Raw genomic sequence first — 22,545 nt, 5'->3', positions numbered from 1 at the left:
ACATCACAGTTCACTGTATGAAAAAAAGGTGCTATCTAGAACCTTAAGGGGTTCTTCAGCTGTCCCTATAGGAGAACCCTTTGAAGAACCCTTTTTGGTTCCAGGTAAAACTCTTCACAGGGGTTTCTACAAGGAACCCAAAAGAGTTCAAACCGAGGAACCCGTTTGGAACCTTTTTTCTAAGAGTGTACTACCACTGTTATCACAGTACTATCACTACTATCACAGTACTATCACTCCTACCACAGTACTATCACTGCTATCACTGCTATCACAGTACAATCACTACTATCACAGTACTATCACTACTATCACAGTACAATCCCTACTATCACAGTACTATCAGTACTACCTTTAATCATATACAACCCTAGATAAAGTAGAAATAGCTCATATAGTTGCTTGTCAATTCTGACGTAATCGGCCCTTTGGTTCTCTCTAGCATGGCCATATCTAGTGTCTACTATGTTGTTGTTGTCCTAATCATAGCAACGCATTGAAGCCTATAGGAAAAATGACTCATTAGTCAGGTGATGTACATATTTAAAGACATAGCTAAACATCAATCTACGTCATCTATTTCTGTGTGCAGATCCGCAATGTGCAGATCCTACCAGTGGACTACGAGATAGAGTACATCTGCAGGGGGAACAGGGTCATAGTGGGCCCTAAGGTCAGGAAGTGCCTTCCCAACGGCACATGGACCGACATCACACTGCACAGCAGATGTTGTAAGTACTCTCTACACTATTTACAGTCTACCTGTTTGACTTTATTGTCAAGGGTAAATTCCCTCTTCGATGCCTGTCAGAGTGAATTCCTGGATTGACTAGACTATATCACTGCTACTACTTAAGGATATCTTTGATGTATCATTGATTATTGTGCGCCACTCTGCTCTGTAACTTAGTGCTCATTTCATCAACAATAACTATGACAAAATATTTGTCAACAACCTATTTTTCCTGATGAAAACAAATGACGATAACGAGAAGCCATAAACAAAAACAGAAAATGGTAACAAATTAGTTTTCATTTCAGTTGATGAAAATGTAACGATATGAGAATTCCACTTGAGACAAATGGACATTCAAATTGACATGAAGCTCCTTTTCATCTGTTCTTTCCAATCGTAAATATGCATATGCATGCCTTTGCAGAATATGTAATGCAATCCTCTCTTTGGCGGAATGAACGTCTTTCAGTTGCATGGTCTGATTGAGCTGATCTGCCCAGCTCTCCCACACGTCACTTCAGTCAGTCAACATTTTTTAACTGATGCATAGCCAGCAGGCCAGGACACTTCAATTGTAACTAACCTTAACTAGAAACAATAATGTTTAATCCCTTTTATTTCAATGTAGACTATTTTTGCTTTGATCACATCAGATTGGAAGCTCTATTTTCCCATGTGCACTGTTCTTCATCTGTGTTGATCCTCTCATGGTCAGCAAATGTGAGCGCAGTGTATTTCAGATTGGAAATATTAATGCTATTTGTTGAGTGTTAGGAGAATTAGCCGACCGCCTGGCTCTCTTTCTGTCGAACCATCTGGTTTCCCAACGCCTCAGAACGGGACATGACAGGAAGCCTATGGCAGGAGCGGACGAAACAACCACTGGTTTTAATTGGCTGATCTCTCAGCCCATCACCATCTAGCGCAACCCTTAGAACCTCCCTCTAAGTGTGCTGCGTCCGGGGGCAACGAAGAGAACTCGGTTAGCTCGTGCAATATGGATATTCCAGAGTCTGCTATATCTGAAGTGTATAAACAGCATTCAGTGACATTGTGTTACCGGACGGCTAGCAGAGTTACGCTGGCTAGCTATTAGCATGAACGGTGATATGTGATGCACCATAACACAACTTTTCGGCCTCGATTTGGAGCCACTCCTCATAGTCGTGTGATTTGCTCAGAATTTGAACTGATTATCATGTCACTCAGTAAATCCCAAACGGTCCCCACTGTTACCAGGCTCTATGTGTCAGCAGTTGAAGCCTGGAGACGAGGTTAGGAGTACAGTAATAATTCTGGCATTGTTGGAAAGCTCAGATTCTCCCCCTTTTAAAGGAATCGCTGTTATTTACCCCCATCCAATGGGAATGATTGGGAGAAAAGAGCTGTATAGCTAAATTGTTTAACCTGTAGCCAAGGCTTCGTAGTGTATATGGTAAATCATGGTTGACATTGGTTACAATCGGCCGCAATAGCAATGTGCCAGCTATATTAGGGGATAGTAGGCCTAGTCTAGCTGAATGTGCACATGATGGAAGTAAGAGGAAAATACATTATATATACAAAAGTATGTGGACACCCCTTCAAATGAGGGGATTCGGCTATTTCAGCCACACCCATTGCTGACAGGTGAATAAAATTGAGCACACAGCCATGCATTCTCCATAGCTCACTGGCAGTAGAATGGTCTTACTGAAGAGCTCAGCAACATTCCAACATGGCACCGTCATAGGATGCCAACTTTCCAACAATTCAGTTCGTCATATTTCTGCCCTGCAAGAGATGCCCCAGGCAACTGTAAATGCCGAGCAGGCGCACACAAGCCTAAGATCACCGTGCGCAATGCCAAGCGTCGGCTGGAGTGGTGTAAAACTCGCCGCCATTGGACTTTGGAGCAGTGGAAATGCGTTCTCTGGAGTGATGAATCACACTTCACCATCTGGCAGTCTGACAGACTAATCTGGGATTGGCAGATGCCAGGACATACAGTGCACAAACGCATAGTGCCAACTGTAAAGTGTTGAGGAGGAATAATGGTCTGGGGCTAGGCCCCTTAGTTCCAGTGAAGAGAAATCTTAATGCTACAGCATACGATGACATTCTAGACGATTCTATGCTTCCAACTTTGTGGCAACAGTTTGGGGAAGCCCTTTCCTGTTTCAGCATGACAATACCCTCTACGCACAAAGCGAGGTCCATACAGAAATGGTTTGTCGATACTGATGTGGAAGAACTTGATTGGCCTGCACAGAGCCCTGATCTCAACCCCATCGAACACCTTTGGGATGAATTGGAACGCCGACTGCAAGCCAGGCCTAATCGCCCAACATCAGTGCCCGACCTCACTAATGCTGTTGTGGCTGAATGGAAGCCCCCGCAGCAATGTTCCAACATCTAGTGGAAAGCCTTCCCAGAAGAGTGGAAGCTGTTATAGCAGCAAAGGGGGGACCAACTACTTATTAATGCCCAAGATTTTGGAATGAGATGTTCGACGAGCAGGTGTCCACATACTTTTGGTCATGTGGTGTATTAATTAATTAGAAAGAAATGCACTGACTAAAATTAATATGACTAAAACTAAACCAAAATTGTCCCGATTTCTTTGTCAACTGATAATAACTAAAACTAACGAAGAAGGAAATTACTAAAATGTGACTGAAATATTTTTGAAGACTAAAACTAAATAGAAAAAAGCTGCCAAAATGAACACTGGTACCGTAGTAGCCTGGGTGCCAGTCTGTTTTCTGCTCTCCTGCCAACTCCTTATAGAATTGTCATGCCATATATGTTCCATAAGGAGTTGGCAAGAGAGCAGAAACAAACTGCCAGTTAGTACATGTCTTGTAAATATGACTGCTGTCATTCCCACTAACCTTCCTCCCACTACTCTGCCCATCTCTCCCCCAGTGCTGCTGTGCCCTCGTGTGTGGACGTCCCTGGAGAATGGGAGGGTGGCGCTGAAGCCCCCTGGGCCACCGGTGGAGGGCACCGTGCTGCACTACAGCTGCCATGCTGGCTTCATGCTGGAGGGCAGGAACATCTCACACTGCACCAAGCTGGGCAAGTGGGACTCACCCAAACCCGTCTGCCTCTGTAAGTGCGGAATGGAATCCCAATCTATTCCTGTTATTAATTTGTGATGTTGGTGTTGATATTAAATGCTTTGGTTTAGCTTCAAAATGGAGAAACAACACATATACTCCATGGAAACATACATAGACAAACCAATATATGCTGACTGTACAAAACATTAGGAACATCTTCCTAATATTGAGTTGCACCCCTTTTTCTCTCAGAACAGCCTCAATTTGTCGTGACATGGACTCTACAAGGTGTTGAAAGTGTTCCATAGGGATGCTGGGCCATTTTGACTCCAATGCTTCCCACAGTTATGTCATGTTGGCTGGGTGTCCTTTGGATGGTGGACCATTGTTGATACAAACTGTTGAGTGTGAAAAACCCAGCAGCGTTGAAGTTCTTGACACACTTAGACCGGTGTGCCTGGCACCTACCATACCCCGTTCAAAGGCACTTAAATATTTTGTCTAGCTCATTCACCCATTGAATGGCACACACACACAATCCATGTCTCAATTGTCTCAAGGCTTAAAAATCCTTCTTTAACCTGTCTCCCCTTCACCTACACTGATTGAAGTGAATTTAACGAGTGACATCAATAAGGGATCATAGCTTTCACCTGGATTCACCTGTGTCAGGGAAAGAGCAGGTGTTCCTAATGTTTTGTACACTCAGTGTACATTAATATATTGTCAATATAGTTGTGTCTCCATGCATGTATTCTACAATGGTGTATATGCTTTGTTTTGTGTGAAAATCATAGGTGTGTATAGGTACAAATGATAAGTATTCAGCATCTTTGGATGAATGTTAATTGTATTTCCTTGACTCCTCGCATCCTCTCTCCTTGCCTCCATCTCAAAACACAACGGCGGAGAAGATCAGAGGTTCCTCACCTCGGTTCCTCTCCTCATTTTGAGAAGGAGACAAGAACGGAGGATGCGAGAAATCCAAGAAAACCAGTTGACATTCACCCCCCTGTTCTGTGTACTTGTCTTGAACAGGGAGTTATAGTACTGCCACCTGGTGGACACAAGACATATTTTATGAATAATTGTGAACGATTGTGTAATACCCTATGAAAGTGACATCAATTTTACATCTGTGTTCTCGTTTTGTAGGCTAAGAATGGGCTTCATATTTGTTCAAATGTATATGTACTTTGGTATAAATTTACTTCAACGTATTTGACGCCGAAGAAGAAGCACGAAGCCGAGAATTTACAACCATCTCATTTGAACTACACACATGAACTACAACTCCCCCCAATCAGCTGTATATTTCTTTATTTCGAAAGTTTGCAGGTCTCCATTTATTTTATATATTGTTTTCATTTTTAAAAAGTACGGGCTGGCAACAAAAAAAAACAGCGCAATCTAAGATATAAAACATTAGACGGCCTGTAACTAACTGGTTCTTATCGTCCTTATCGCCAAGAGTGTGCAAAGCTGTCATCAAGGCAAAGGGTGGCTACTTTGAAGAATCTCAAATATAAAATATATTTTGATTTGTTTAACACTTTTTTGGTTACAACATGATTCCATATGTGTTATTTCATAGTTTTGATGTCTTCACTATTATTCTACAATGTAGAAAATATTTAAAAAAGAGAGAAAATGGAATGAGTCGGTGTGTCAAAACTTTTGACTGTTACTGTATATATATTAAATGACTGCGTTTTCCTGAATTTTATGATATAATCTTGAAGCCCATTCAAGAGATTTTGGGACATGAGCTGCGAAACCTGGACCTGTACAAATTAGCTGGGCTAGACAATCTGGACCCTCTCTTTCTAAAATTATCCGCCGCCATTGTTGCAAACCCCTATTACTAGTCAGTTCAACTAAAAATACCTCGGTGTCTGGCTAGACTGTAAACTCTCCTTCCAGACTCATATTAAGCATCTCCAATCCAAAATTAAATCTAGAATTGGCTTCCTATTTCGCAACAAAGCCTCCTTCACTCATGCTGCCAAACATACCCTCGTAAAACTGACTATCCTTCCGATCCTCGACTTCGGCGATGTCATTTACAAAATAGCCTCCAGCACTCTACTCAACAAACTGGATGCAGTCTATCATAGTGCCATCTGTTTTGTCACCAAAGCCCCATATACTACCCACCACGGCGACCTGTATGCTGTCGTCGGCTGGCCTTCGGTACATATTCGTCGCCAGACCCACTGGCTCCAGGTCATCTATAAGTCTTTGCTAGGTGAAGCTCTGCCTTATGTCAGCTCACTGGTCACCATAGCAACACCCACCCGTAGCACGTGCTCCAGCAGGTATATCTCACTGGTCATCCCCAAAGCCAACTCCTCCTTTGGCCGCCTTCCCTTCCAGTTCCCTGCTGCCAATGACTGTAACGAATTGCAAAAATCACTGAAGTTGGAGACTTATATCTCCCTCACTAACTTTAAGCGTCAGCTGTCAGAGCAGCTTACCGATCGCTGCAGCTGTACACAGCCCATCTGTAAATAGCCCACCCAACTACCTACCTCATCCCCATATTGTTTTTATTTACTTATTTTTGCTCTTTTGCACACCAGTATTTCTACTTGCACATCATCATCTGCACATCTATCACTCCAGTGTTCATTTGCTAAATTGTAATTACTTCGCTACTATGGCCTATTTATTGCCTTACCTCCTTACTCCATTTGCACACACTGTATATAGATTTTTATATTGTGTTATTGACTGTACTTTTGTTTACTCCATGTGTAACTCTGTGTTGTTGTTTTTTGTCGCACTGCTTTGCTTTATCTTGGCGAGGTTGCAGTTGTAAATGAGAACTTGTTCTCAACTGGCCTTCCTGGTTAAATAAAGGTGAAATAAATAAAAAGAAAAAAAGGAAAGTGGAAGTGGCCGTCCCTTCCACAGGGTATACAGACAATACAGTAAAAGTAGCCTACATACTGATGTTAATTTAAGGAGCATGGAGTACTGTACATGTGTAGTGAGTAACACGTATAGTGCATCAATCCATGAAGAATGAAACAATTCACAAACATCACACATTGTTAGTGTTGCATTTACATACGCTACCAGTCACCAAATCATGTTGACTATTAACAAATGTAATTTTGTCTTTTCTATTTGCTTGCCACAGATGACAGAAACTACAAAGGTAAGAGATTGGTTTTGGTTGGGTTATCTATCAATGTCAAAGCTCAGTGAAACAAATGTTGGAAAAAGTTGTAATGCTTCTGTTAAGCACAAGAGGGCAGTGGTACATCATTTCTGAGCAGGGGGCCTTCTGCTGACCAGTAATTCTGCTGGTGAAGGATTTAAACTGATTAGAGTTAGGGAAAGGGGGGTACCTAGTCAGTTGTCCAACTGAATGTATTCAACTGAAATGTGTCTTCCGTATTTAACCCAACCCCTCTGAATCAGAGAGGTGCGGGGGGCTTCCTTAATCCACATCCACGTCTTTGGCGCTCAGAGGCAGAAAGACAGATTTTTATCTTGTCAGCTCAGGGATTTGATCCAACAACCTTCTGGTTACTGGCCCAACACTCTAACCACTAGGCTATCTGCCAAGAGTAGAAATTACACAAAATATACTATAGTTAAATTGTTGTCCTTGTGGCGTTGACAAGATTATTATTTGTTTGTCAGTTTTGTTAAAGATTATTGCTTCCTTAAAGAGGCTACCTATTATATGCCTCGTCGTAAGATACAGGGGTAAGACTCAGATTTTCACTAATAATTTTTTAATGATTATTATCAACCATTAACAACAACATTACGCACTCATTTCAACTTAGTCTTCTCCTGCGCCAACCTGTCCTATCGGTGCATAGAAAGCACATTTTCTTCCAAAATCTCCATGAAATGCGAACCAGACTTACTCTCTCCTTTTCTCTCTCCTTTTCTCTCTCATTCACTCTCTCTCTCTCTTTCTCTCTTTCATTCTCTCTCTCTCTCTCTCTCTCTCTCTCTCTCTCTTCATTCTACTTTTCACTCAGTGTGGTATCAACACCCACTTACTGTCTTCTCAGCTGGGTAAAGGTTAACACCCGGGCCTGTCTGTGTCTGTGTGTGGAGGTGTGTGTGTGGGTGTGTGTTAGCAGCAGTCAGAGGAAGTCAGAAAAAGCATTTTCTCTTCTGTGATCATAAGCCCTGTGTTCTTATAGGTTAACCAGAATAGGGATGCCTGTACAACACTGGATTCCACCACTGATACAGCTGGCAGAGGTGTTGCGACAGTGTTTTGCTTCTAAGGCTGTGGGCGACATTTTAGTCACACATACGAGCACAGATCTGTACAAAACAAAATCTGCACCGTAAAATTACAGTCTGCAGCGTGATTTAATTTGAAGCTTTTCTTCAACGATGTGCCTTATAAGGAGGAGATTATTTAACCAGAGTTAAAGGGGCAATCTGTAATTGCTACATCCACTTTTGGATTTATACAGTACATGTATTAGAATGATTATTGAAGAATATCACTTATAAATGTCATACCACATCAGAACCCAAAACACAGTATAATCTTGTTTTACTCCATTATTTATAAACAATGCAATTGTAAACAAACACTGTCTAGCTTAAAAACATAAAACTATGATTGTAATATCATGGGTAGTCAGTCCCTGCATTCATAGCTCTGTCTATGAATTTGAGAGTGGTTACATTTCTCCAGCCCCATCCCTCAGTTATTTACCAAAACCAGTGGCGAGGGGACCACTTTGATTTTGTTTTTGTTTGAATTGCAGATTGCCCCTTTAAGTAAAGTGTACGATGCACACCATGCACGCAATCCAACTGAGAGTTGCAGTATTTGGAACTAGCATTGTATTATTTGCCATACCGTCTATTCAAACTGTTTTTTTTCTTTTGCACAGTGCTCTTGTCGTGACAAATGTCGGCCCATTATGTGTTGATCAGTGTTTGCTGGCATATAGACGGCCGCGTAATGGAATCGCATTTAAATATCAGGTGTGAATAATACATGGCATGCTGCAAAGTTCAGACAGGTGATCTATGAGAGACAGAGAGAGAGAGACGGAGAGAGAGACGGAGAGAGAGAGGAGTACTACGTCATTGTGGGCTACAGATGGCTCAGCGGGTTAGAGGTTGGAACACGCATGGTGCTGACCTGTGCCAAGTATACTGAATAACAGTTAGTAGCTTTGGGTCTGCTATTGACTATCACTGTATTCAGATGCAATTCAGTAGCAAGTCCACTCCACTGTAATCGTATTGAGGTGGAGGAAGGAAGGTGGCTATTTCTCCATCACACAATCTATCCCAATGTGCACAATACGAGTATTTCTACAGTGGTATTACATAGAGAACCTAAAACCAGTCTAATTGTTCAGTAAAGGTGGAATGCGTGTATAGCGTTGGCTTTACTGTCTAGTCCCCAGAGTGCCAGTAGCTGTTGCCAATGAGTCAGGTGTTACATTTTAGCCGTGGAAGAGGTGGAGTCATGGGAGCGTAGCATTACTGACTAATTCTATCATTCTATTATAGCTGGCTCTAATTCTGTTATGGATATTGGCCTACTGGGGGTCTATTGGCCTACTGGGGGTATGAGAGCCCTGTCTCAAAGCTGACAGTGAAACGGTGGCCTGCGTCCCAAATTGCACCCTATTATTTATAGTACACTACTTTTGACCAGAGCTCTATTTCATAGGGAATAGGGAGGCATTTGAGACGTGGACAGTGCTGCATTGGCTGATTAAAGCGCAATGAGAGGAGGCTTTAAAGTGGACAGACGATTCAAACAGCAGGTATGCTGTAGCCTGTACTGTAGCAGCCCTTGGCTATACATCACACAGACTGACTCCAGGTCAGCTTAGATGAAGGGAAAAGGAGAGCCGGGAGATTGATGCTCTGACTGGTCCACTGCTTTTGCTGATTTCTTAAAGTAGCCCTTGAGGCATTTAATTGTCTTTCTTTTTATTGGCTTGTGGGTGTGTGAATGAATGTCCTTTCATTGGTTATTGAGACGGAACTGAGAAGCATGTGAGGCATTGTTGTGGTTGAGAATCGATTTGGCTCACTGTCAATCTAAAGTCTATGTTGATTTGATATTACAATATTTGATTTCTATCAGTTTACCCTCTTTTTTCCCAGGTAAAGTTAACAGTCATTATACATTGATTTGAATAATCTATTGCTCGCAAAAGATTAATTAGAGTGACAGATACCGAGTTTGCCAATACTATTTGATTGTAGAAACTAGGTGTTGTGCACACATGCACACTCACGCACGCACACGCGCACACACACACACAATTCAAAAGTTGGTAAATAGGCACTGCAGTTTATAGTGCCCCCTCAACCACCCCCCTCTCTCACTTGCTCTCTCTATGTCTCTACACATTCACCGACTAGCAAATATCATCAGAGTTGTCCTCGCTCATACACGCATGCACACACACACACACGCACCCTCATAGCCTCTGCTGCAGTGGATGATGTACCTTTCGCGTCTCATTCCGTTTCATCCTCTACAATTGGAAATACAGGTCGTTGCACGGACCGATTATTTTAAAATCCTGAAATTACGCACAGTGCGATTTGCTTTTATTAACCAGAGAATAAGAACAATTCAAACGTTATTCGCAATCCGGAGCTCATTTTCTGCCGTCTGGACTGGTCGCGCACGCATACCTTTCGGTGCAAAATCATGGCGATTATGAATCATTAGAAATAACGGACTAGAATTATTTGAATGTCTGTCTAATATTCTCCATCGCGACGGAAGGGGAAACTATCCTGCCTCATTAGCTTTTACAGCACTTGAATAAAACCATTCAACTTATTTGCTGGACCCAATTAATTGGACACTTCATCTTAGATTTTGGAATTATTGAACTCTGCCTGCTGAAGGACAAAAAGAGGCAAACGTGGTTTCCAAACAAGTTATACCCTATTTATAAACCCAACATTCAACGTTGATAAAAACATGAACTATTTGCGTTGTATATCATCTGCCTCTGCACTGACAAATTATCAGTCGGAACGATTAGTCCACTGAAATAATATAAAGACCAGGCGAGCTAGGCTATTTCTTATTATTGGCTAACAATCTTTCACTGTCTGTTAGCGAGGCGAACACGTCAATCCACTTTTTGGAGAGCACAAAGTTCTTCAATGAAATGCTATTGGGATTCATTGCAAATTCACCTCGAGACTCTCTAAACTTTAATTACAACACAATCTCCTTCTATTATTCTAATACGAACCCAACTCCACTGCAACATTCGGATATTTCTCCAATTCAATTTACCTGACCATGGCGGTAATTGGGAAAAGTCTGCGGCAATTATCGAGTGTCGCGTCCGGCCATATTGCACTTCGAGCGTCGCTCACCTTACTCTTCCTCTCCTGGCCGTGCCCGTCCCTAGGCAAGAAGAAACTCTACATCGGAGCTCTCTTCCCCATGAGCGGCGGTTGGCCGGGCGGGCAAGCATGTCTCCCCTCTGCGCAGATGGCTTTGGATCTGGTGAACAACCGGACGGATATTCTGCCGGATTACGAACTGGAGTTGATATACTATGACAGTATGGTGAGTAAATGTTGGATCAAATAGATCAATTGTTGTGTTTAAAAAGTTGAGGTCACATAAGCAGAAGATAATACAACTTTATCTTGGTTTTTCACAAGGCTCTAGACCAGTTGAAATGTAATTGATATATGATACATGAAATACATGAACACTTAATTTCTATTTCAGTTACAGCCTTTCTTCTTTACATGTCTATACATTGTTAAAACTTGCCAACATGATATTGATTTCCAGCAGGCATAGGTCTACTCCTTTGAATGCATTGCCCTTGTAGCAGGTGGGTGCAATAATGTAACAACTAAACAGCATACTTATTTAATAATGTCAAGGGAGTTATGCACCAAAAGCCATATTATATTACCCCTTTTAGAATTGTTGCACAGTTGCCCATTTAATTTAAAAAAACAAGGCAACAATAAACATGTCATCCCCCACAAACAATGCAGCGCCCCCCTTGGGCCAATTGAGATATCACTCACAACTAACACATTTCAGTGAATTACCATAGCTGCCGCTTTAGTCCAATCAGTGTCATTTTGTAAATGCTGGATCTCTATGGCAAGATGCATCATTGGCCAAAATGTCGTCAAATTCGGCATAGTGCTGTCTGAGATATCTCATGTGGCTAATGTACGAATGGACAGAGACCGATCCACAGTCCCCTCCCCGATTTCAGTGGTGGTGGACGATAAACTAAACTAATGCCAAGTCAGACACTGATATTGGCTTGCTGCAATTCAGCGTCAGTGCAGGTATAGGAAAAAGTGGACTTTCACGATGAAACTGGACAACCACAAAGCATCAGCTGGCTGCTTATGTGTCTTAAAAATAAAAAAGACCAATGTCTGTATGTCAAGACCAATGTCTATGTGTCAACACCAATGTCTGTATGTCAACACCAATGTCTGTATGTCAAGACCAATGTCTATGTGTCATCACCAATGTCTATGTGTCAAGACCAATGTCTATGTGTCAAGACCAATGTCTATGTGTCAAGACCAATGTCTATGTGTCAAAGCACAGGGGACATTTCTTCAGTGGACAGAATGCCACTGCAGAGGTCTCCTCAGGATAAGATGTCACTGACCGTCACTGTCCCATTTGACCACTAGCTGATCGTCACTGTCCCATTTGACCACTAGCTGATCGTCACTGTCCCATTTGACCACAAACTGATCGTCACTGTCCCATTTGACCACTAGCTGATCGTCACTGACCGTCACTGTCCCATTTGACCACTAACTGACCGTCACTGACTGTCACTGTCCCATTTGACCACTAGCTGATCGTCACTGTCCCATTTGACCACTAGCTGATCGTCACTGTCCCATTTGACCACTAACTGATCGTCACTGTCCCATTTGACCACTAGCTGATCGTCACTGTCCCATTTGACCACTAGCTGATCGTCACTGTCCCATTTGACCACTAGCTGATCGTCACTGTCCCATTTGACCACTAGCTGATCGTCACTGTCCCATTTGACCACTAGCTGATCGTCACTGTCCCATTTGACCACTAACTGATCGTCACTGTCCCATTTGACCACTAACTGATCGTCACTGTCCCATTTGACCACTAGCTGATCGTCACTGACCGTCACTGTCCCATTTGATCACTAACTGATCGTCACTGTCCCATTTGACCACTAGCTGATCGTCACTGACCGTCACTGTCCCATTTGACCACTAACTGACCGTCACTGTCCCATTTGACCACAAGCTGATCGTCACTGACCGTCACTGTCCCATTTGACCACTAACTGAACGTCACTGACTGTCACTGTCCCATTTGACCACTAACTGACCGTCACTGTCCCATTTGACCACAAGCTGATCGTCACTGACCGTCACTGTCCCATTTGACCACTAACTGAACGTCACTGACTGTCACTGTCCCATTTGACCACTAACTGACCGTCACTGACTGTCACTGTCCCATTTGACCACTAGCTCACCGTCACTGACTGTCACTGTCCCATTTGACCACTAACTGACCGTCACTGACTGACACTGTCCCATTTGACCACTAGCTGACCGTCACTGTCCCATTTGACCACTAGCCCACCGTCACTGACCGTCACTGTCCCATTTGACCACTAGCTCACCGTCACTGACTGTCACTGTCCCATTTGACCACTAGCTCACCGTCACTGACTGTCACTGTCCCATTTGACCACTAACTGACCGCCACTGACTGTCACTGTCCCATTTGACCACTAGCTGACCGTCACTGTCCCATTTGACCACTAGCTGACCGTCACTGTCCCATTTGACCACTAGCTGACCGTCACTGTCCCATTTGACTACTAGCTGACCACTAAGCTCCAGTTACTAACCAGGAAATGATAGAGCCAAATATTGATGTTATTAAATGAACAAAACACCCGCTGCTTGTTTCTCATCAATCATTCATCATATAGGCATTTTCAAATGCCAGCACTCTTCACTCACTACACATCTATATGTTTCCCACTGTTTCTGGCCCAGTTTTTGCCTCCCACTTCGTCATTAGCTTTAACACACAGCCATCCTTCCCACCGGATTTCCATATCAATCATACTACAGGACAGATGCCTCCACTACACCCGGGCATACAGCACACAGGCAGGAAACAGTTAACTGTGCTGTGACTGGTTAGGGAGCGGTGCTCACTTTGTTCCGATTGGTGTAAAAGGCTCTGCAATGGAATCCCATTGTAAAGAATAGGGAAGAGGGGAGAGGAGAGGAAAGTTGGCATGGCAACACAGTTACCATTGAAACAAACGGGCTTCTTATTTTTCTCCTTTCAATAAGATAAGAATTTGGATGAATAGATATGGTAGATGTGTGCATGTTGAGATTCAGGGTTTGAAAATCATATACAGAACATGACGTTAGGCTGTGGACATATCAAATATACCTGACTCTACATATTTTTTAACTTGAAACAGCTTTGTGAAACAATGGTGCTGGCCATAGAATACAATATATTCTAAAATCTAGAATTCTGGAATTTATGGGATTAATCTCACCCATTGGTTGATTTATGGTTCTCTTTTTGTTTTGACAACCAATAGATTTACATCTTTGTGACAGACCAATACAGGACTAGAACCAAATCAAGGAACACGTCAGACAGTGACATTTTCTTGAAAGTAGCCTGCAGGTACGTGCTAGTGTACAGTTATTGCTAATTACAGTTGGGTTTGATGATCACCTTAACGATCAGCGGATTGTGAACGCTTCACGCCTGGCTGAAATGTTAATGAACCGTTTATGGCATTAAGAGTGAAATTGTAGGAGATGGAATTAAATACGCATACTTTTTACTTTCAGTTATTATCCAATCAACATATTTTTTTGGTGAAGTACCAAATAGAACACAGGCAATCATAACTCACACTCTGTTTGAGCATGAGATTTAGAAATAAGCATCAACATCATCTAATTGTTTGTCTTCTTAATTGCTTTATAATATCTAGGGTTGGGATATCAAATATGAAGAAATGCTCATACAGTGGTCTCGGCTTGAATGTATAATAATGTTCAATAACAGAATGTGTTCATCTAAAGGTCACAATAGTTCAAGTGAAGCTTTTAAAGTGTGATCGGTTTGCCTTGGAAAAAAGGTGACTCATCAAATATACCACGACATAATTAGACGCTGAATACTGAAATATTAAGAAGACTTTACTGTAGATGAACTTCAACACTTACACTGTTTATTTGTAATGCAGCCTATCTATCTATCTATCTATCTATCTATCTATCTATCTATCTATCTATCTATCTATCTATCTATCTATCTATCTATCTATCTATCTATCTATCTATCTATCTATCTATCTATCTATCTATCTATTTATCTTATCTTATCTTATCTTTCTATCTATCTATTTATCTTATCTTATCTTATCTTTCTATCTATCTATTTATCTTATCTTATCTTATCTTATCTTATCTTTCTATATGGGTAGATCGCTGCTTGTTTGCTTGTGTGGTAGTATAGGGAGAGAACATTAGACTATTTACAGCACATTGAGATCTACACACAGACACACCACTCACCCTCTCTAGACCGTTGCCATGGTTATATCAAAGCGGAGACTGGTAACTTTGATCAATTATTAACTGTGGTGAAGGGAGACAGAGGTAGAGAAATGGCGTGATGATGTGCTCTCTGTGTAGGGTGCCGTCTTTCGGATGGGACGTTAAACGGGTGTCCTGACTCTCTGTGGTCGCTAAAGACTCTCTGTGGTCGTAAGAGTAGGGGTGTTAACCCCGGTGTCCTGGCTAAATCTGGCCCTCATACCATCATGGCCACCTAATCATCCCCAGCTTCTTATTGGCTCATTCATCCCCTCTCCTCTCTCCTGTAACTAACCCCCAGGTCGTTGCTGTAAATGAGAGTGTGTTCTCAGTCAACTTACCCGGTAAAATAAGTCTTAAATAAAATACAAAAAATCTCGCACTTCCCCCTTTAATTGGCGGCTGGAACATAATAGGACTCAATCAGGGACCAAAATGATTAGTATGTCCACACGGTCCACACGCATGCCCGCACACACGTGTATCAAATTCATGTATGCACCATTTAACGCCATGACTCAGGTGGTACTCCAGATTTAATTACTGGGGGGAGATTTACAAATTGACAGTGACTTGAGATAAAACATAATATCCAACTGGTCCTCTTATATATTCACACTTCTTTTATATTATTCAATCTGAAATGCAATTCAAGAGAATAAAGCAGATCAGCATATGTGGCTTATTCTCCTATTCTTTCTGTGAGATTGGTTTCTCATCAAAGTCTCATGGGCGGATAGATTGGATGCTGGAGTAGTATCGCAGTAATGCTAACTCCTACACTATTATTGAGTTGGTATCGTTTCAGCACCACGGACAGTGTATGTGTGTTTGTGGAAAAAGGGAGGGTTATACCTACCTCCCTTACAAAAAAACACATGGTTTTCAGACAAGTGTGAAGTTTCACATGTACATTTTTTTCTCCCACGTGACATTTTTCTTCACGTTTATTTTTCACCACTTCCAGCTACATCTGGTCTCCCATCCAGGGACTGAGCCTGCTTAGCTTCAGAGGGAAACCAGCAGGAGGGTGCTATGTTGCTGGAATGGATTTGTCAAAACTTGCAACTGGAAAAAAGGCAGGGAAAGCAAAGACCAGGGTAACATAACCAAAGACAGGGAAATTGCAGGGAAGAGGGAGGCATTTTATTTAATTGCATTTTCATAATTTTTTAAAACTGAACAAAAAAATGTTTGCATTAATTTACAATTCATTGGCTCTCGCATTTAAAAATGATTTTGTTTTGCTATCAATAGTTTTGGGTTTGTTTTTTGCATTCAATATCATTATTTTTGTTTGGAATACTAAGAATGTTGTTCTGGACTACAGAAGTTTTGCTTCATATTAATGGCACAGAAGTAGCTCACTCACTAGAGCAGGGTTAGGAAACCCCAGTCCGAGAGGGCTGTAGGCGCTTCATGTTTTTGATTTAACCAACCTGGAAGACCAGGTGTGTTGAATGTAGGCAATCACTGAACTGATCAATTAGCTCAGTTGGTTATGTGTGGAGGCTAGTTAGAACAAAATCCTGCAGTACCTGTGGCACTCCAGGAACAGGGTTGCCTAACCCTGCACTAGAGAATTGCACCATATAACAATGCTGTTACTCAATTAAAAGTGTTTCAAGTGGCAATCCTTAATTGAAACATTAACAAAGTGTTCTCCTTGCCACAGTTTTTGTAAACAGCTGAGGGATGGAGCTGGAGAAATGCAACCACTCTTATATCCATAGACTACGCTATGGGTGCAAGTACTGACCATCCATTAAATCAAAATTATAGTTGTAACTTTTTTTTAGGCTATAGAGTATTTGTTTACATTTACTTTGTTTACAAACATTGGAGTAAATGTGGAGTATTCTTACATGTGAAACTGCAAATTAGATTGTCTCTTTAGATGTGGAATTGTAAGGTCACATGTTAAAGTATTTTCAAATATGAAAATGCAAATTTAGATTTTTACACCTGTGATTGTTTTTCACATGTGGTTTTCTTACATGTGAAACAGCAAATGTGATTTTCACGTTGGAATGTTTTTCACATGTCAAACGGCATGTCCTATTCTCACATGGGAAAGTTTTTCACATGTAAACTGCCAAATTTCACATGTCAAACTGCAATTCACATGTGAGGTGAAAACATGTTATTCTCCTCACATGTGAAAAGGTGGCGTTAACATGTGAACTCTACATTTAATAAACGTGAAAATATGGTTTCATGTGAAATTTAAGCTCAGCATGTGAAAACTGCTGTTTTACATGTCAAACTGCAAATTTGACATGTATTTTTTGTTGTTGTAAGGGCAGACATCTCCAGTAGTTCTCTGGGGCAGAGGAAAGGTCATGACCGTCTGACATGTTATCAGATGTGACAGGGTAGAAAAACGTCACTTTCTCTTCCAATGTGATCAATTGGACTTGGTGGTATCATGATATCTAAACCATATCATACAATCTAGAGACAGTAGCATTAGACAACAACATTTTAACAGTCAACCAACCACCATTGAAATCAACAAGCAATTTTTAGCATCCGACACATTTGCATCTTGAGTGCGCTATTTCCATCTCGGGAAAACGAACGGAGACAAACCAACACCCAAATCAGGGCCCGTAATGTCCGTTGTCAAGTCACAGTTTTCCACAACCCGGATTGCTTGTGACACTCAACTGCAATGCATGGGAGTTGTGTCTCCTCTCTCTCCCCGTCCATGGTAAATCACCATTAAACGTGTCAGGCTGATTTAGATCGGGCCTTACTGAGGACTGGAATGGGGATGGCTTATTCAAAACCTTGTTGACAGGCCTGTGGTGGATCATTAGTCCACCTCAAGCTTATTTTACATTCATTTGAGCCTTTGAATGTGCTTTGTTTGTGATATCTCCCTCCCTCCGTGCGCGTTTATATTTTCTTCCCATCCCTTTTTGGACAGCGTGGTCGATTTAACTCTCTCTGTGGCCATCTTTTCCCACTTTTATACTGACGCTCAATAAGGCTGAATATCGATCACTTGTTCTGTTCTTCTCTTTCTGTTTCTGATATTCTTCTTTCTTCTCCCCTCCCTTCTCTCCCTCTCTCTCTACCCCTGTTCTCTACCCACCCCCTCACTTTCTCTCCCACATCTCTCACCCCTCCTGTCTTCTTCTCCTCCCCCCTATTTCTCTCCTAATCGTCCTCCTCTTTTTCCTCCCTCCCTCTCTCCCTTCATCTCCCCCTCTCTCCTCACATCTATCTCCCCTTTTATTTCCCTCCATCTCCTACCATCTCCTCTTCCCTCCATTTTCCCCCTTTCCATCTCCCTCTTTCTCTCTCTCTCTCTCTCTCTCTCTCTCTCTGTCTCTCTCAGTGTGACCCGGGTGAGTCCACCAAGTTGCTCTATGATCTGCTCTACACAGAGCCCATCAAGACAGTCCTGATGCCTGGCTGCAGCTCCGTATCCACACTGGTAGCAGAGGCTGCTCGCATGTGGAACCTCATAGTGGTGGGTAGCTATTATGTGTGTGTGTGTGTGTCCCATGCTCTATATGTCTCTCTCTTGCTCTCTCTCTCTCTGCCTCTCTCCCTCTCTTTCTCTCTTTCTCTCTCTCTCTCTCTCTCTCTCTCTCTCTCTCTCTCTCTCTCTGCCTCTCTCCCTCTCTCTCTCTTTCTCTCTCTCGTAATCTCATAATCAACCTTAAACTTTAGTCAACCTTTTTAGCCAAGTAATTAATTGAGAACAAATTAAATCTCCCTATCTATCCATCTCTCTCCTTCATTGAAAACTCTACCTCTTTTAGCTTTTCCAATCTCCTCTTTACTCCCTCCACTTGCCAGCAACTAGTGCCTTGGGCCTGTCTGCTTGATTTCCTCTGTTCTCTTCCTCTCAGCCTCCTTGTTCCCACTCTAGCTGTCGACCCCCCCCCCCACACACACACACATACACACACAAAGGGATCACCAATCTCCACACACTTATTTCTGTCCCTGTTCAGTCCTTAGGAGGAGTATCTCTCTGCATGTCAAACAAGCCTATCAGAGAGCCAAGGATCAAACAGACCAGAATCAAGGGACTTCTTGGTGCTCCAATTGTAGGCTGTATTCGGATCGGCTCTCCCAAAGCCTAGCGTAGCAACTCAGTCTACATTTAAAGCCAATCCCATTGACCCAATACAAGAACAAAGTTCATACCGGCACATCCTGTGAAACGTTTTAAAACATTTAGCAACAGAAAACATAAATGTGTCTTTCTTATTGGACAAATCCAGTTAATCCCTCCCTGTTTTAGTCCATTTGGTGCATAATGAACACGACCCTGAACCAACTCATTTTGAGTCTAGTGTTTATTTCAGGTCGTGAAAAAAACACATTGGAGTACTTCTCTTCTGCTTCCTGCAAAGTGGTGTTTTATGAGCCTTTCTGTGCCCTGCCGCTTTGATCCATTTCCTTCTATTTCATTCTCCCGTGTGTGTGTCACCCCTAATGCTGGAGCTGATTTCCACAGGCTGATACCATCGTCCCCCTTGACTGCACCCAATTGTGAGCTGGCAAACTCTATTCTACTCTACATGTCACTAGCTGTATTGTCTGCTGTCCTTGTATTGATGGCTCCACAACCTCTAAATACACCGGGAGATTTGTTAACGCTGGGGCTCGGTATTGTACATGACGTTTGACGTTTATCATCAGGTCTCTACCATCTTCTTCTCTCGTTCCCTGATGTCAGGGTGCCGATGCTCTGAACACCGAAACCAAGTCATGATAGATGTAGAACATGAGACCGCCTTCGCCTCTTAATTCAACTGAAATCAGTGCAATAAGTTGCATTGGTACGGAATACATTAGTACTGTATATTGTCTGGCTGTGTAGTGTTTTGATAGTTGTAGAATATAAGAAAAGACATGTTTATCTCCCTCCCTAACTCCCTCCCTATCTCCCTCTCAGTTGTCCTATGGCTCCAGCTCTCCAGCCTTGTCCAACAGGAACCGATTCCCCACCTTCTTCCGCACCCACCCCTCTGCCACCCTCCACAACCCCACCAGGGTACGCCTCTTCCAGAAGTGGAAGTGGACCAAGATCGCTACCATCCAGCAGACCACAGAGGTCTTCACTTCGGTCAGTACACTCTCTCCGTCTATCTCATCTCTCTATGTCTCTCTCTCGCTCACTTTCTATCTCTCTGTTTCTGTATCTCTCTCTGTCTATCTCTTCTCTCTATGTCTCTCTCTCGCTCTCTTTCTATCTCTCTGTTTCTGTATCTCTCTCTGTCTCGCTCTGTCTCTCACTCTCTGTCTGTCTGTCTGTCTGTCTGTCTGTCTGTCTGTCTGTCTGTCTGTCTGTCTGTCTCTCTCTCTATCTTTCTTTCTTACACAGCCCCCTCTTCAGTGACTCTCCCACATCTTAATGAGCAAATGAGTGTGTGGGAGTGGGTGTGTGCGTACGTGTGACTTATATGTGGTATGATAGTCTTTTATTAAGTATTCAATCCCACGATTGATCGTGGATTTCTGAAGTAATTTGTTGGAATATTGGTGGTGAGAAATATTGATCAGGCAATACATCGCTCTGAGCGACCGGGTGGATGATGTGACTCTTGTGACTCTTGGGTTCTTTCCTTAATGATCTCCCTCTTCCTTGATCTTTACTTTTCTCTATCTCTCCTCTTTCCTCTCTCTTTCCCTACGTCTTTTCCTCTTTATCTTCTCCCCTTCTTTCTGCCTCTCTTTTTCTCTCTTTTCCTACCTGTCCCTCTCTCAAATGATCTTTCTCTTTCTCTCCCACTGTCCTTTATTGTCTCTTTCCTATTTTACTCGCACATTTCTTGTGCCTTTCCTCTCTCCTTTTCTCACCCCTTCCATCTTTCTTTCAATCTCTACCCCTCACTTCTCTCTTTCTATCCCTCCCTTCTCTCTTTCTATCTTCCCCATCCCTTCTCTCTTTCGTCTTTCCTTCTCTGTTCTCTCTTCCTTCTCTGTTTCTATCTTCCCCATCCCTTCTCTCTTTCGTCTTTCCTTCTCTGTTCTCTCTTCCTTCTCTGTTTCTATCTACCCCTTCTCTTCTTCTCTCATATAGACTCTGGATGATCTGGAGCAGAGGGTGAAGGAGGCTGGGATTGAGATCAGTGTGAGACAGAGCTTCCTCACTGACCCGGCTGTCGCTGTCAAGAACCTCAAGGTGCTTTGATGAAATATTCAATGGGGGGCTGCTGTTGCTCTCCCCTGCTCACAGTTGCGCCTGTTAGCGAAGTGAGGTGATTTAATACAGGAAATGAATGCAGGAGGATAATTAGCACAGCCAACTGCCAGCCTTTGAAGTGCCGAGCTAGCTAGCTAGCAGAGTTGTACCATAGAATTGGAATAGTCAAAGTGTAAAGGCTTGTATCATTATTATTGAGCTATGTGAATGTATTTTCATTACAATGGCTTAAATCATTGCGCTTGCTGTCATTGAATAGCGTCAGGATGCCAGAATAATTGTGGGTCTCTTCTATGAGACGGAAGCCAGGAAAGTGTTTTGCGAGGTGAGTGTTTTAAATCATTAAATTATCGGGCTATTAAATCATCGAGCTATTTATAGCTATTGACCTCTATTGTATCTTGAACCTCTATTTGAACAAATTACCATTTTTATTTAATGAATTCTTATTTGTACTGTGGTGATGATGTAGCCTTGAGAAGCAAAGAATATTTCTGTGTAATTAAGTATTATTTAACAGACAATTAAGTGTTTCATCTTCTTCTTTTCTGTCTATTTTCCAAATGTTTCTCTCTCTCTCTCTGCCCTTCTCTTTTTTCCTATTTTATCTCTCTTTCACTTTCTCTCCCCTCTCTCTCTCTCTCCCTCCAACTCTCTCCCTCTATCCTCCAGGTATTTAAGGAGAAACTGTATGGGAAGAAATATGTCTGGTTTCTGATTGGCTGGTATGCTGATAACTGGTTCAAGATCAAAGACCCGTCCATCAACTGCACCATCGAGAACATGACAGAGGCGGTGGAGGGCCACGTTACCACGGAGATCGTCATGCTCAACCCCGAGACCGTCCGCGGAGCCTCCAACCTGGTGAGAACATCTGGGCCGGATCTAGCACTGATCCAGGATCAGGTCCCCCAAGTCCATGTAATGTTATTGATTATGATCCGCATTCCAACCTGGTGAGCAAC

General features: G+C 42.4%; 1 protein-coding gene across 1 annotated transcript in view; it reads left to right on the top strand.

Moving 5' to 3' along the window:
* The window catches only part of LOC115177025 (gamma-aminobutyric acid type B receptor subunit 1), a 55,855-nt gene that overhangs the window by 4,432 nt on the left and 28,878 nt on the right, over window positions 1-22,545 (top strand). Inside the window, exons 4-12 of the mRNA XM_029737470.1 lie at window positions 593-731; window positions 3,644-3,829; window positions 6,926-6,943; window positions 11,178-11,338; window positions 18,755-18,889; window positions 20,330-20,500; window positions 21,458-21,559; window positions 21,840-21,905; window positions 22,253-22,444. Coding sequence (XP_029593330.1) covers window positions 593-731; window positions 3,644-3,829; window positions 6,926-6,943; window positions 11,178-11,338; window positions 18,755-18,889; window positions 20,330-20,500; window positions 21,458-21,559; window positions 21,840-21,905; window positions 22,253-22,444 — 1,170 coding nt within the window. The remainder of the gene's footprint in view (window positions 1-592; window positions 732-3,643; window positions 3,830-6,925; window positions 6,944-11,177; window positions 11,339-18,754; window positions 18,890-20,329; window positions 20,501-21,457; window positions 21,560-21,839; window positions 21,906-22,252; window positions 22,445-22,545) is intronic.

This window comes from Salmo trutta, chromosome 37, assembly GCF_901001165.1.
Source record: "Salmo trutta chromosome 37, fSalTru1.1, whole genome shotgun sequence".
NCBI classification, from domain to species: domain Eukaryota; kingdom Metazoa; phylum Chordata; class Actinopteri; order Salmoniformes; family Salmonidae; genus Salmo; species Salmo trutta.
The sequence above is the reverse complement of the archived record's forward strand: the minus strand, read 5'-3'. Positions and strand labels throughout refer to the sequence as shown.